Raw genomic sequence first — 15720 nt, forward strand, 5'->3', positions numbered from 1 at the left:
TCCTGTTTTTTGTTTGTTTGTTTTTAATACTTCTAATCAGACTGTTAATTTCCAGGAGGTTGACTAAGTCATTATGGATAAATTCTCTGCTGGTGAATTATTTAGCTGTTGCAACGATTAAGTCTGACCAGACTGAAGCCAGCTTTTCCCAGAGATAATAATGAACTCTTAAACTCTTAAACTCTTACACCTTACAATTTTCACTGCTGTAATTTATGTTTAACACTGGTGCTACCTATCTAGCTGATAATCAGAAAATATTGGTTTATAATCAGAAATCAGGTTGGTTCCAAATTTTTTTTAACATAACATTCACACACAGATTAATAAAATACTTGAAATTCAGCTAGCTAACAAGTAGAATCCTGAAAAATTTTATAATTTAAAATTAAGCAAATTAAGTTTTAACATTCTTTTTTTACCATAATGTTATTATAACAATCTTACAAATACATATTTCCTTTGCTGTTGCTAAAGGCACGATAAAAATAAACCCTGCCATCTTCTGGAGCTAAACAGTGTTTTACCAGCTTAACTAATGTTCATTAAATCCCTTCAAATCAAATAAATTTTCATCACAGGACATGAAATATGTATATTGTAATATTGCTTTAATATTATAGAAGTAGAAATTTTTCAGATAAGCACACATTTCCAAAGAACACCTAAGTGACACCTGTCACTAGGAAGCTGGATGAAATTATGTTTATTTACAAAGTTTTATTAGGTAGAAGTTACTATAAGTACTGGCATTGTTCAAACGTTACTATAAAAAACCCAAAAAGGAATAGACAAATTTATGTGTACACTTATATTTTTATAAATAATAAAAATTGAATCAATGAGGCTAAAACTGGCTTCAGTATGCTATAATGTTAGTGTTTAAATAATTACTATAGGCCAGTGCAGTGGCTCACGCCTGCAATCCTAGCACTCTAGGAGGCCGAAGTGTGAGGATTGCTTGAGGCCAGGAGTTGAGACCAGCCTGAGCAGAAGTGAGACCCCATCACTACAAAAAATAGAAAAATTAGCCAGGCATGGTGGCACGTGCCTGTAGTCCTAGCTATTCAGGAGGCTGAGGCAGAAGAATCACCTGAGCCCAGGAGTTTGAGGTTGCAGTGAGCTATGATGATGCCACTGTACTATAGCCCAGGTGACAGAGCAAGACTTTGTCTCAAAAAAAAAAAGAACACTATGTGTAATAAGCTATTCAACTTCACAGTTGTTACTAATATATATTGAAAGCAACCTAAAAATTAGACAAATTAATATTTTATATATTATCAGTAGGCAATATGGTTGTGCTATATATTATCAAAGACAATATGATCAACTTCCATAAATTAAAAAATTAACTTGTTAAATATTTTATAGTCCAGTATTCTATAATAACTGTATCAAAAGATTGTTAAAGTTATGTAAATTATGCAAACATTAAATATCACTACCAAATCAATACTGGCATACAACTAGCAAAGGAAATATGTATCTGCATAACCTACTTAGGGAAAGCTAGGAAAGAATATTGAATTCTTTTCCTAATGTAAATGAACTATTTTTCTGTACCTCAGCAACATGAAGAGGTGTTGAGTGGCAGTTATCAAGACGTACTCCCTGGAAATATGTCGCAGTTAGTTCAGTATATTTTCTCATGTGTCCCCAGAGATAAGGACAGTCCTCTGGTTTATTCCCATAGCGTAATTTAACACTGTCTCCCCAGCAAATTAGTTCTCTCCTTAAATAAACATCTGAACCTGTTAAGAAAGAAGATAGCTTTCAACGGTTCAAGAAATAAAATGAAATCAATTGCTTCGAGGAATTATTGTTGTTTTTAAGTTGCTTTTATCATTTCTTCCACGAATGATATACTGGTTAAAACAATATCTAAAATGATATGAGATAGAGTTTTAAAAAATTAATATTAATACATTTCTCACACCTATTTTGTGAAAATTCTAGTTTAGAGTCTCTTCTAAAAATGAGTGAATAATTTCAAAAATCCAAGTTGCTTCTTAAAGGAAAAAAAGAAATGGTAATATCATAGGCCTTTTAAAGCTATAGTTCTACTAAAAACATTTAAAGCTTCATCTCTACCTTTCTACTCATTTTTGGCAATAGCTTACATTAATTCCAGGGCATACAGCAGAATGGCTTTTTTCATTTAGAATGGCTAGAAAGAGAGGACACAGATACTTAAACCCAAAATTATATTATGAAAATAAAGAGCATAAGATTTCTGAATTAACTTTAATGTCACTAAAATAGACTCAGTCTGAAATGGTAAAAAATGTATCAGTGGGCCCCCTGCAAAATTCTTCCTGGCAGTGAAATAGCTTTAGAAAAAGAAGACGCTAACAGTAAGTGAGGGAAACCTAAAAACAATTATTCTCTAGTTTAATTGCCACTCAAATATCTTAATACCTCTGGCCAATGAGTGAAAATATCTCTTATGGCAATATAATTGTAATAGCAGTGATTTCAAACTTCTTTTAAAAAAAGCAAGAGAATAATATTTTGCCCAAATAAAAGCTACACAGACCCACAATATATAAAATAGATACATAAAAGCTATTCTGTTTGAGAAGGTAAGAGGTAGGAAATAGGGCAAAGGACAGGAAAAATGAACTCTATCTTTTTTGTCAACTCTTTTTCTCCTCTCAGACTGCATGTACTTCTGGTAGCTCTATGATGAAGCAGTTTAAAAACTATCAGACTAGGGCTGGGCGCGGTGGCTCACGCCTGTAATCCTAGCACTCTGGGAGGCCGAGGCGGGTGGATCGCTCAAGGTCAGGAGTTCAAGACCAGCCTCAGCAAGAGCGAGACCCCATTTTTACTAAAAATAGAAAGAAATTATCTGGCCAACTAAAATATATATATATGGAAAAAATTAGCCAGGCATGGTGGCACATGCCTGTAGTCCCAGCTACTCCGGAGCCTGAGGCAAGTAGGATCGCTTAAGCCCAGGAGTTTGAGGTTGCTGTGAGCTAGGCTGACGCCATGGCACTCACTCTAGCCTGGGCAACACAGCGAGACTCTGTCTCAAAAAAAAAAAAAAAAAAAAAAAAAACAAACTACTAGACTAGCGGGGGCAAAAAATCAATAAAACATATTTTGAGCTTGCCATAAACTCCTTTCGTTTTCATAGTAAAGTTAAAAAATGATATACCTGGTTCAGCAAAGTTTCTAAGAGGATCATCTCCCATTACCCATCCATTATGTGCCATCAGAAAACAAGCTTTATTTGGAAGATGAATCATAGATTCTTCTGTTGAGAAAGCCACTTCCTCAAAGGGGAAAGTAAAATATCTATGGAGATACAATTAAATATTAAATCCATAGAGACAAACACCTTGGAGAGAATTTGACTTAGCAACATTAAAATTAAACTTCCTCCTTAATAAATAAAATTAGTTTGACACCATTTACAGGAAATAAACTTCAATATAGAACAAAAATCTTCAGTAGACTTTTTGAGTAAATCTAGGAGGATTTCAGGAATGGAGAGTTAACCTTATAGCATATCCAACTAATATTTTAAATAATATTTAAAACCTCATAAAATTATAAGAAAATCACTGAGTTATTTATGTTATCAATACTTTGTAAAGGCTTTTACTGCACTCTAATTGTCCAGTCTATGCTACATGTTACTTATAAAGTAACATGCTCAATAAATGCTTGCTCAATTTGATTAACATTAAATTTATTACTATGTATACAGTCCTCCAGAAATATTAATGTAAATAAAAACTATAAATGGCTTCATACTAATGGTAGTTTCTCTAACTAAAGATTTGCTTAACATAATTAATTAAGCCTACTTCCAAATAAAAACTTTTATCTCAATTTAAGAAATGTACTAAAGTCACACATTAAAGACAACATTTAGGTTAATTTGAAAAGTTAAATATAGTTTTCAATTATTAATCATCAATGAGAAGAAAACAAAAATGGAATACCTGGTAACTAAAGGATGTTTTCTAGTGACAGGTCCTAGTTTAGGACCATGGCCAGCTAGTCGTTCATAAAACACATTTCCCAAAAGGCAATTAACTGCCTGGAAAACATTAAATTATGTTACATCATCATCAACAACAAAATAGCATTAAGACTCAAAAAGACAGTAGTTCAAAATAGGTAAACCTGTTCCTGATGATAGTTCACGAGTCGAAGCTTCTCTGAATTTAATTCCTCAATTCTCTTACGAAGCCAATTACAGCATTCTTCAATTGCAGCTGGCCCATTGCTAGAGCAGATAGAGCAATACAAACTTATTATATAATAGTTTTACAAATTTTACATTTCAGAATTCTCTTAAATAGGTCAAAGACACCTTAAATATATTTATCAGGATCTTAATTATGGCTAAAAAATTTTCCAATTACAAAATTTTAACATACATGTATAGGAACATGGACTGGCACACAGAAAAAGTAAGAAAATGTCATGTGTTGAAGTAGTAGAATTATGGTACATTATTTTATTTCATTTTCTATTAAGAGTTTTAATAAGTAATAAGAAAACCATACTAGCCATAAAGGTTTATAAGTAATATTATTCTTTATTTCACAAGAAAAAATAAATAACATACTCATGTGGTATGAAAGTCGCTAGGGCAATGTTCATATCTACAGTACAGCCAAGCCGTCTATATTCAGGATCCTGAATAATCTTAAGATGTTGGTTTGGATCAGACTTGGTTACCCTCCTATTTCCTGAAAGAAAGAAAAGGTATCTTAAATGCAAATATCCACAAGCAGATTATAACTGTCACTGCTTTCAAAGTTTTAGCCTACAATTTTTCATAGAAAATAAGACAAATATTTATTTCATAAGCATCCTTTCTACCTCCCCTGCCCATCCTCCTGCACATCACCACAAATGCACACACATACAACTGGGTGGGGCAGTGGGTGGAAGTGAGGGGGAAAGACAAATACAGAGAGAGACAAAATAACATCGTAAAAGAAACCACACAAGGATTCCTATCAGTTCAACCCCAGCCCCACTTTTCTGTTTCAGTCAGCATTTTCTTATTCCATTCTTTTTTTAAGGCATTTATTTAAGACTTTGGTGGCAAACATTTTCTTCTCAGCTGCTACCAAATATTCTAACCCTAGGAGTTCTTTTTCCTCAAAGATTGCTTCCTATTCTAAAGTAAGTCTTATTAACAATCTGACTTTCTTTGCATTCTCTGAAAGATGCACACACAAGTTTGTTTTTACACTTTTCCCCCCTTTCACAACAACCATATTCCTTAGGTAATAATTAAAAAATTTAAAAGAAAGTAAATGGTTTGGGGGGAATTTTCATTCTTTTCTGGGAACTTGTTTTGCATTGGTGCATAATTGCCTCCACTGAACTTGATTTTATATTAACTAATTAGTTTATATCTGGCTTATTCTAAAGATTTTGAAATGGCTTATAAAAACAGTAACAAAATAATAAAATAGAAATAGATTCTTAAAATCCAGATTCTAAGGTTCATCTGGAAGAGGAAATATATGAAAACTAAGAGATGTTTGAAAAAGAGAAAAAACTATACCATCAGCATAAATTAATAAATAGTTTTTAGCATTGGTAGAATAAAAGATCACTGGAAGAGCACAGATATCAGGCCAATGTCTATTTAGCATACAACTACATACTACAAAGTATTATGGTAGTACTTCAGTGAAAAAGGATGGATTATCAATTCAGCATCATTGTTTGAATAAAAATAAAATTAAATGCCTTCTTTAAATAATATAAAAAATAAATTTTAGGTATATTAAATGCTTAAATGTAAAAATATAAATAAGATTACTAGAAGAAAATAGAATGCTGATGGAAGGTCTTTTCTAAGCATAATGTAAAATCAGAAGCCATAAAAGAAAAGATTGACAAATTTGACTATATTGAAAAAAAAGTAGCACCAGAAACAAGAGTGAAAAGATCAACAGCATACTAAGAGAATATATTTGAAGGCCAGTATAATAAGGAATCATCAATAATAATAAACCAATATGAAAAAGACAAATAACCCAATAGATGGGGACAAAAGATTAACAGGCAATTCATGGAAGAAATATAAATGGCTAATGAACATGTAAAAAGATACTTCATTAATAAGCAAGGAAATGTAAATTAAAATAAGGTAAGTTTTGCCTGACTGGCAAAGATTATAAAGATTAATGGTATCTAATGTTGATGAGGCTGTTAGTGATAATGTTAAGTTACTATAACTTGTTTGAAAGCAATTTGACATATTTGAAATTTGTATACCCTCTGACCCAGTAATTCCATGTCTGACAATTTATTCTACAGATTTGCTCACATGAGCAAGTAAACATAACATGTACAAGGATATATTTTCTACAGCACTGGTTATAAGAATATAAGTTCCACTACGGCAAGGACTTTTGTTATGTTCACTACTGAATCCTCATGCCTTGGAAGGGTGTCTAGCACACAGTAGGTGGTTCAATAAATATGCATTGAATGAATATGAATGAATGAATGATGTAACAGCAGGAAATAAGCTATCAAAAAGGCTACTTAAATAACTTAAAGTATTTTAAAACAGTGTATTGCTATGTAGGGCTAAGAGAAATATTTAGCTGTAATAAATGTACATTGCCAACTAAAAGAACAAGTTGTTAAACAGTCTATGTACAGTTGTTAAACAAGTTGTTAAACAGTCTATGTTAAACAGTCTTATTAGCATGTGTACAAAATAGATACAAAACTTATACATATAACTTATGTATACAGAATGACATAAAACTGTATAAAAAATTTGAATTTTTTCCAAAAACAGCCTGAAAAGAAACACAAGAAACTATTAATTAGTAGTTGCCTCCAAGAAGTGGGTTTATGGGAGAGGAAGTCACACATTCTATTTTATCATATTTTGAACTGTTAAGTTTTTTGTTATAATAAGCATACATTATTGCATATAAATAATATAGCTTATAAAGATCAGAAGGAAGGGAAGACAGAGGCCCTTTAGTAAAATGAAACATGAAGGAAAGTTAATATCAAAAATTCCTGTATTAAGGTGTTTCACAATTGCTAAAGTTGATGTGTGAATCTGACTCTCAGCTTTCTGGACCTCAAGTCATACTGACTTCTACTTCAAAGGTAGTATTTCTGGGTCCTACTGTAGTTCTATTTTCTGCATGAGAAAAACAAAAATTCCTTATTTTAAGAGCCCGCAAAAGATCCTCACTGCTAGGCTGTCTTATACTAATTACAGATATATTCTTTATATTCCTTTCTATTTGTCTCCTAAATACCCTAATTTCTCTTTTAGCATGGTTTTTCCCATCCTACTTTGTTGGGGGGCACACTAATTAACTTCTTGATTAGTTATGTCCTCAACTCAAGATTCATTTCTTTACCTTTTGTTATCAGCTAATATCTGCTTTCTGTCTCACTAGTGGTTACGTCACTGTAATAGCAGGCACTATCAGCTAGAAGCCCCTCTACATCACTTACGATTCTTACTAACAGGCAGCAGAAAACTATAACATCTCTCAGTTTCAAAGCCTGTTTTGAGCTTTTCTCAGCTGAAGTAACCTGTTCTACCTACCTCCTATTCATATGTTTAACAAATATATACTGAGTTTCACTTACTGTTGGTTCTGAGCATTCTACTAAAGAACCAACAGTAAGATACAGTCCCCAAGGGAAAATAATTGTGTTATGTATTATTATGACTTCTCCTTTAGATGTCTCTGCTCTCAGCTTCCAGAATCATAGTTTCAAAATATAAAAAGTAACATAAATATCATATAATATACTTAATAATGATGTTAACCAAGAGAAGAGTTATCCCTTTAGGAGTAATATTAAATTTCTTAAAATTGATAGGAACATTCTAGTGTATACACTTTACCTTGTGTAAGAAGTCCTCTAAATTGTTCAACTGCTTTGTAAACATCTACTTGGAAAAATTCCCAGAGTTGAATCTTTGGAAAAATATCCTCCCAAATTATTTTTCGAATGCACTGAAAAATTTCAATAGTTAAAAAAATATGTATTTAAAATCTTTTCACCAATACTGTTTACCATATTAAAATACTAAATAATTTTTGACCATATATTTAATTTGTACTTTAGAAATTCTGTTATTCTGCTTTAGTGTGGTACTCCTCTATACATACTGACATTCATGTGTTGATCATTTTCAATCAAAGCAGGTATTCCTTTTCCTTTGTATTTTCCTTGTGCAACATCACAGGAGAAATGCCAAAGAGCTCTGTCTAAGATCCAGGCAGGTTTTAAGTGTGGAGAATTCACAAGATTATATGCACATTCTGGATGTTCCTGGAGCCATTTACTATTAGCAGCTTAAAGAAAAAAGAAACACAAAGGAGTATCTCATAATTAAATTCAGATTGTATCCATGTTAAGTTTAAAAGTGAAATAAAATATCAACACCTACCACTCATTTCTTTTTATATGAAACATCAATATTTTATAATGATACTGCCATATCAAAAAAATTTTCTTTGGCTATGGTATCCTATTATCCACTTCATCATACTTTATTTTGTTTTGAGAATGAGTCTCGCTCTGTTGCCCTGGCTATAGTGCAGTGGTATTGTCATAGCTCACCACAACCTCAGACTCCTGGACTTGAGCAATCGATCCTCCTGTTTCAGCCTCCTCAGTAGCTGGGACTACAGGCATGCATTACCACACCTGGCTAATTTTTCTATTTTTTGTAAAGACAGGGTCTCACTCTTTCTCAGGCTGGTCTCGAACTCCTGACCTTAAGCAATCCACCTGCGTTGGCCTCCCAAAGTGCTAAAATTATAGGCATGAACCATTGTGCCCACCCTCTTTTTTTTTTTTAACTTTAATTCTGCTTAGAAAATACTATAGAACAAAAATCACTTCTCTCTTAGGTAACTCCTTTGTACAGCCAATCCTAAAGGGTTAATAAGGTATGTTGTTTTGATAAGACTGATAAAGTGAGGCTGAGAAATTGCCAAAAGGAATATACTCAATGTATAAGGGTGTATCTCATATCTTATTATCCATCTGTATCAGTAAGTCCAGGAATCAGGATCAGGAGTTCAGCAAAGTATTCCAAATATTTATGACATTAAGATAATGTGTTTTAATTTTTTAAATAAACACAAGTTATACACAATTTGTTTGATGTTTAAAATGGATGAATGTCCTCTGAATTCATACTGCATGAGTCGTTAGTGTCCATGAAATAAAAAGTATAACAATTATTGAATATCTACCACATACCAGGAATTGTTCTAATCAGCAAAATGCACTAATTTATCAATCCTCATTTCCTACCACACAAAGTAAGGCATGCTATTATGTTCCTTTAACAAATGAGGAAGTAAAGCACAGACAGACAAATAACTCAGCCAAAGTCATACAGCCAGGAATTAACTTGGGCAAGTCTCTCTTCGAATCTGCCATATTAACCACTTTGCTCCGCTGCTGAGATGAATATGTTCAAGCCTCATTTACTCAGCTGAGGACCGTTATAGTTTTAGAATCATTATTATTTATAGTTTCAGTCATTTATTTAGTAAATAATTTATTTAGTATTTATACTCATAATAAATCCTCCAATGAAGACAGGATACATAAAGAGCAGAGATGTATGATAAAGATTAAATTGATAATTCTTCAAATTTGCATCAAGATAGTTCCCCCTAGATTCATCAACATATTGAAGGAAATTCAAGGTACTTGTTAAAAAAATAAAATATAGTGATGAAAATATCCAATTAGGATTTTCACTAATTAAGAATAAATACTAAGACTACTCCAATTTCTTAATAAATTTTTAAATAGGTCCTAAAACTATTTCTTTTCTCAACATTTTGAAACATAAATCAATTACAAAATGAAAAAATGCTAGGTAATGAAATTAGGTAATGAAATTAGGTAATGAAAGTATCTTTTCTAATTCTACATGAAAGAGGAGTCAACTTGAAACTGTTTTAACATACATCAAAATTAAAAACTAAACATCGACTTCTGGAGGGGCACAGTAAGGAATTCAGAAAACACTGTCCCCGGCAAAACAGATTGGTGAAAATTCTAAAAAACAACTGTTTAAAGTCTCTAGACACTGTCATAGGGCATTCAGCATATGGAAAAAGATTTATTCAAGATAAGAGCAGCAGAGTCTGTGGCATTTGAACCAAGATCTGCTCCAGGGTGATTGGGTTTCCAGTATTTTTGGCCTGCTGCAACTGGGGTAGCAGTAGGGGCTGGGCAGAAGAACGAAGGCGTGATTTTTCTCTGCTTGCCAATCTGGAATAGAACTCCTATGACGTAGGGCTGGCAGTAATGAAAAACCCTAGCAGCTGCCCTTCTCAGAAGGAAACTATAACCTCAGACTGGAGTTATAGGGAGATAGAGTCGCCATCTTGTCCACACCTGCCAGGAGTAGAGCCCCTCAAATAGAGCTTCTATAACGGAGATGTTTGGGTAGGATAATGGAGCAGGTCTTGGTCAAATGCCAGAGACTCTTGCTGTTCTAATCAAGGTTTAGTAGATTTTCTTTAGATTTTCATGTTTGTCCATATGCCAAATGTTTAGGACAATCTCCAGGGACTTTAAATGGTTGTTTTAAAACAATTTTCACCAAATTATGGTTGTTTTCCTAGGTAGAGGGTATGTAAAGTTCTCATGTCACCATTCTGGACCTTGACTTCCCCTAGATAATAACTTTTTAAATGAAAACCTGTTTCACAGAAAGGACATTATGATTTGCAACATTTTCCAAGTAAGGCTGTGGCAAAGTTCATTTCTTTTATATTGCAGAGAATCTTTTGAATGCTTCAGAAATATAGTCTGGTAGAGGCTATATCCCAATTTTTTTTTTTTTTTTTGAGATAGGGTCTCACTGTTGCCAAGGCTGGAGTGCAGTGGCACAATGATAGCTCACTGCAACCTTATACTCCTGGGCTCAAGTAACCCTCTTGCCTCAGTCTCCCAAGTTGCTAGGACTACAGGTATGCACCATCATGCCCAGGTAATTTTTTCTTATTTTTTTTAGAGGCGGGTCTCCCCATATTGCCCAGGCTGGTCTCAAATCCCTGGCCTCAAATAATCCTCTTGCGTTGGTCTCCCAAAGTGCTGGAATTACGAGCGTGAGCCACCATGCAGGGCCTGTATCCCAATTTTTATTCTCCCTGTCTTTCTTTAGTAATAAAACTCCCAAGGTTAAGCTGTACACATGGCTGACAAACTAAAGACTACATTACAAGTTTCCTTTATAGCTAGGTGTGGCAAGAGACAAACTCCCATCCGATGCAATGTGATCAGGAGTAATATATACATACCATTTCATGCCCTTAAAAGGCATGACCTTCCTTTCTTTATTTCCACTGGAGAATATAAGAGGAGCTGGAGCAGCCATATTTGATTAAGAGTTGGAAGCGAAGTGTTGGAGACAGCAGGGCAACATTGGAGAAAGAACCTAGTTTCCTATCACCATTGAGCTACTATTCTAGTCCTGGAATGCCTACTTAATCCTTTATAAGAAATAAATATAGTTTTATGTTTAAGTAACTGTATTTTTCTGTTACAGTTGCCTAAGTCATACGCTAACTCACATAATTTATAACTAATACAATACCATTTTATGGTTTGACATATTCGATGTAATATGATAGAAGTCAAAGTAATTGTTAGTACTACAAAATTATGAAGTAAAGAATGCTGAGTTCATGGATATTACAAAGTTTTCACTATAGACTTTGAAGCTTGGTTTCTAGGTGCATGTAGAAACACCAAATTTTAGAATGTACCTATTTCTTTACCTAACTTTGATTGTTTGCCATTGTTATTGGAGATTATCATCTATATTGATGAACTCTATTTATGAGCTTTTAAGTATCTTCATAGTTCCTATGGTTACTTAGAACTATTTTATGAAACAGCAGATATTTCTTTTAAATGTTTGTGCCACCCAGAATTCTTGTTCTTTACACATGCAAATCAGTGGTTTCCGGACTTTTCTACACTGTGGCACACACACAAGATAATATTTTAAGGTACACTGGGTTAAACTGAAAGCTGCTTATGGCCAGAGGCTTTGCCCAGGCAGGTCTAGCTGCTCTGACAGGTGAGGGGAGCAATCATCTCCTCAGGGATCCTTAGTTGGGAAAATCTGATATATTTTATAGAATTGTATATCACTAAGGAATCTCAGGAACCAAAGTAGGCTAATTTATAATAAGCTCCTTTAACATGTAAAAGATATAATTTCCAGATTTAACTTCTGAGAGTGTACCAATAATTTTTTCTCTAAATAATAGAAGTCATTCAGTTTCTTCATATATGCTATAGTACCAGAGCTCCTGCTGTATAGGATGCATTTGTTAGCCTGAAAGTATTAATATAGTAGTCCCTCTTATCCATGGAGGATATGTTCCAAGGCCACCAGTGGATGCCTGAGACCATGGATAGTACTGAACTCTCTGTATACTATGTTTCTCTGATCTGATAACCAAGCTGGCCACTAAGTGCGTAAGGTAGCATATACAGTGTGGATATGCTAGACAAAGAATGAGCTTTGATGATCCCAGTGGGACAGAGCAAGCAGCACGAAATTTTATCATGCTACTCAGTTCGGCCTGTAATTTAAAATGTATATATTGTTTATTTCTGGAATTTTCTATTTAATACTTTCATACCATGGTTGACTATGGGTAACTTAAACCAGAGAAAGTGAAACCACAGGTAAGGGGGCACTATTGCACTCTATGTTGAAATACGTGATCATTATGTCCTATCTATGATCATGCAAAATACTTATAAATTGACTATATCCTCAACAAACACCAATTTCTTTGAAAGAAAAAAAGTGATACTATATAAAGTAACTTTTTAAATTGAAGGACACCTAATTATCATTTGTGTTTTTAAAATTTATGTTATATAAAACATTAAGGAATGAAACAATTAGAATATAATATTCTCATCAAAATTAATGAAGGTAGTTAATGAAGCTCATACCAGTATGATTGTAGACAACGTCAGTAATACAAAGAATATTCCATTCCTTTTTCAATTTTTCCACTAGCTGTCCAACATCAGTCCATGTGTACTTTTTATTAGGTCTTGAAAAGTCAGGATTTAATTCTAACTGATTGGCAAGGGAGTAGCATGACCTAGATAGTCCAAGAGTCTGCAATGGGGTGAAATGAATCATATTGTAACCTGCAAAGCAAGAAGACGAGGACCACTGTAAGAAAAAAACAAACAAGACCAACACAAAACTAAGGAAAATATAAATTTTAACTTTCTTAAGTAATTATAAATAGCACGGCAACCATCCTACTGGAAAAGGAGTCAAAGACTTGTGTTCAATCCTAGCTATACCACAAGAGACTTTTAAGCAAGTGTTTTTAAATCTTTCAGGATATCAGTGTCCTCATACACAAGATAGGGATAATGAGATAATGTATTTGAAAAAAGTCACACACAGTGCCTAGTTGTTAAGGGTTCAATTTATAGTTGTTGAATGGATATAATTTACATGCAGAAAATATATCCCATGCAAGTATATGTCGACACATCATTCTACCTTTAATGTTCCATGGTCCTTGTATTCTGTTTTAGTTACATCAGTGAACTTCTTATTCCTTTCTTCATATATTATTTAACTTTAAAGTAGAACGTTAATATTACCCTTAAGTGCAAAATACAACTTAAGTTTCATTTTATTCTTGTTATGTATGGCAGCACATGCCTTCCACATGGAAGATGGTTAATCGATGTTCACTGAATTAAAATTACATATAATGGTAACATATTTTCCTATACATTTTAATAGTTTACTTTTAATTTTTCTATGTCAAAATAAAGTCTTAGAAATGATAATGATCTCATTTTATCGTAGAGTTCCTGCTTTAAGGTAAATCAGGTAATTTGCCAGTTTTATAAGTTTAAAATGGTCAATTATCAAAATTTCATATGGTTCTATTTATATTATTAAGTATATTAAGAAACAAATTAAAAGTAGAAGCGATACCTTTGAAATCTATATCAGAGAGGATAATTAAGTTTTAAAAAGAAGAAAAGAAAAATAAAGAAAGATGACAGTACCTGATTCTTTTGCAACCCTAAGTCTGCTTTCCCATTCATCAAAAGGTCCCAAACACTTAGCTAAAAACGTCTGGAGAGTAACACAGTCCAAGGGTAACACATGATTATCAGCACCAACATGTAAAATGGGATCCACAACTATGTAACCTCCACCACTTTTCTCATTTCTAAGGAAAAAAAAAAAAAAAACAAATCAAAAACTTTTCAATTAACAATAGGAAAAAAAATCCTCATCTAATATAGCCTGATTCTAACTGGAAGGTTAATTGTCCCATTAAAAAATATATTTATTTCTAAAACATAAAATCATTTAAAAAGTTGTAATAAAACTTAACAGAAAAGCCACTTTTACCCTTTCTCAATCTATGCATAATTACATAATATAATATACCTAATATCCAATAATATCATTTTAATGAAAAATAAGTATACCCAAATCTTATCAGTGATAACAAGGGCACTCAAATAAACAGCATCTTATAATCAGGTTGCATGAAAAGACTACAGTATTAAGCTGTTACTTAAAATAAATTTACATAATACTTTGTTTTGAATCTGCAATGGGTGATACTATTACCTCCTAGAGATTGAAAAACTATATTCTACTTGCATTTCAAGTAAGCACTGTAAAAACTGTACTGCCATGGTTCATACAGTACTTTTTAAAAGTTAGGTAACTTGAGGTTATAGAATACATTTTTGTCCCACATACAGAACACCTGACTTACCCTTGAAGGAAATAATACTGAAATGAACCAGACTGTTGCAGATTAAGTTTACAGTATTTATCAGAATCATCTTCTCTTTCGGTTGGATTTTCCCAACCCAGGGAATGGAATTTTTCTCGATTAAATGTTTCTCCAGGAAATGGGTAATTTGTATACACAGTAACCGCTTTTCCCTGTAAAGTTGGGCCCAGTCGGAACTGTAGTTCAAACCCTAAACAAAAAGCACATTTTAATAAACTCATTGTAGGACTTAAATTACTACATTAAAAAATAGATGTCTTATTTAAAGTTTCATAAAAAACTGTGATTATTTTCCAATTATGTTTAAAATAACTTCACATACCTAATGCTCTTTTGGAACTACTTTGTATTCTAATTTAGCTGAATTTTATGTAAGTACCATCCGCTAACACATTATGCTACTGTGGAGCTGAATTTTGTATTTTAACAAGTATAGTAAACATCATAGAACTGTCTTCTCTGTAATGTCCCCTTCTCCTTTCCTTGGAAACTGATTCCTATTCACATGGCCACTTTGGGATATGCTAATTCTTACATGACCCTATTTACCATAATTTCTCACTCCTACCCCTAGAGGTGGGCATCTGAACAGAGACCTTCTCTAGCAATTTTCTAACTGCATCAGAGAAAGCAAGTTTCTCTATGGTGTCAGAGTATGTGGTAGTATGTAAAACTGGGAGGTATCTTGGGACAATCATCTCACCATACAGAGAAAGCTGGTCTTCAGTGAGAGAATACTATCTTTAGAAAGGCAGAATTCAGACTTGTAACAAGAGTCCTGGAGGCATCTGAGCCCCTGACTGGTGTCTGCTCAAATCCAGTGGCATGCTAAAAGAGGTTTAAGAACTGGCTGGGGTGGTGGAAGCTCTGATTTGTAGTGTATGCTGAC

At 33.3% G+C, this 15720-nt stretch overlaps 1 protein-coding gene across 1 annotated transcript in view; it reads right to left on the reverse strand.

The window, feature by feature from the left end:
* AGL (amylo-alpha-1, 6-glucosidase, 4-alpha-glucanotransferase) overlaps window positions 1-15052 on the reverse strand; it is a 63800-nt gene extending 48748 nt beyond the window's left edge. The window contains exons 1-10 of the mRNA XM_045547463.1: window positions 14811-15052; window positions 14083-14249; window positions 12991-13194; window positions 8152-8333; window positions 7880-7991; window positions 4592-4715; window positions 4144-4246; window positions 3960-4057; window positions 3167-3306; window positions 1567-1754 (exon numbers count right to left, since the gene is read on the reverse strand). Of these exons, the coding sequence (XP_045403419.1) occupies window positions 1567-1754; window positions 3167-3306; window positions 3960-4057; window positions 4144-4246; window positions 4592-4715; window positions 7880-7991; window positions 8152-8333; window positions 12991-13194; window positions 14083-14249; window positions 14811-15052 (1560 nt within the window). The remainder of the gene's footprint in view (window positions 1-1566; window positions 1755-3166; window positions 3307-3959; window positions 4058-4143; window positions 4247-4591; window positions 4716-7879; window positions 7992-8151; window positions 8334-12990; window positions 13195-14082; window positions 14250-14810) is intronic.
* Window positions 15053-15720: the final 668 nt, after the last annotated feature.

Source organism: Lemur catta, chromosome 3 (assembly GCF_020740605.2).
Source record: "Lemur catta isolate mLemCat1 chromosome 3, mLemCat1.pri, whole genome shotgun sequence".
In the NCBI taxonomy this organism is placed as follows: Eukaryota; Metazoa; Chordata; class Mammalia; order Primates; family Lemuridae; genus Lemur; species Lemur catta.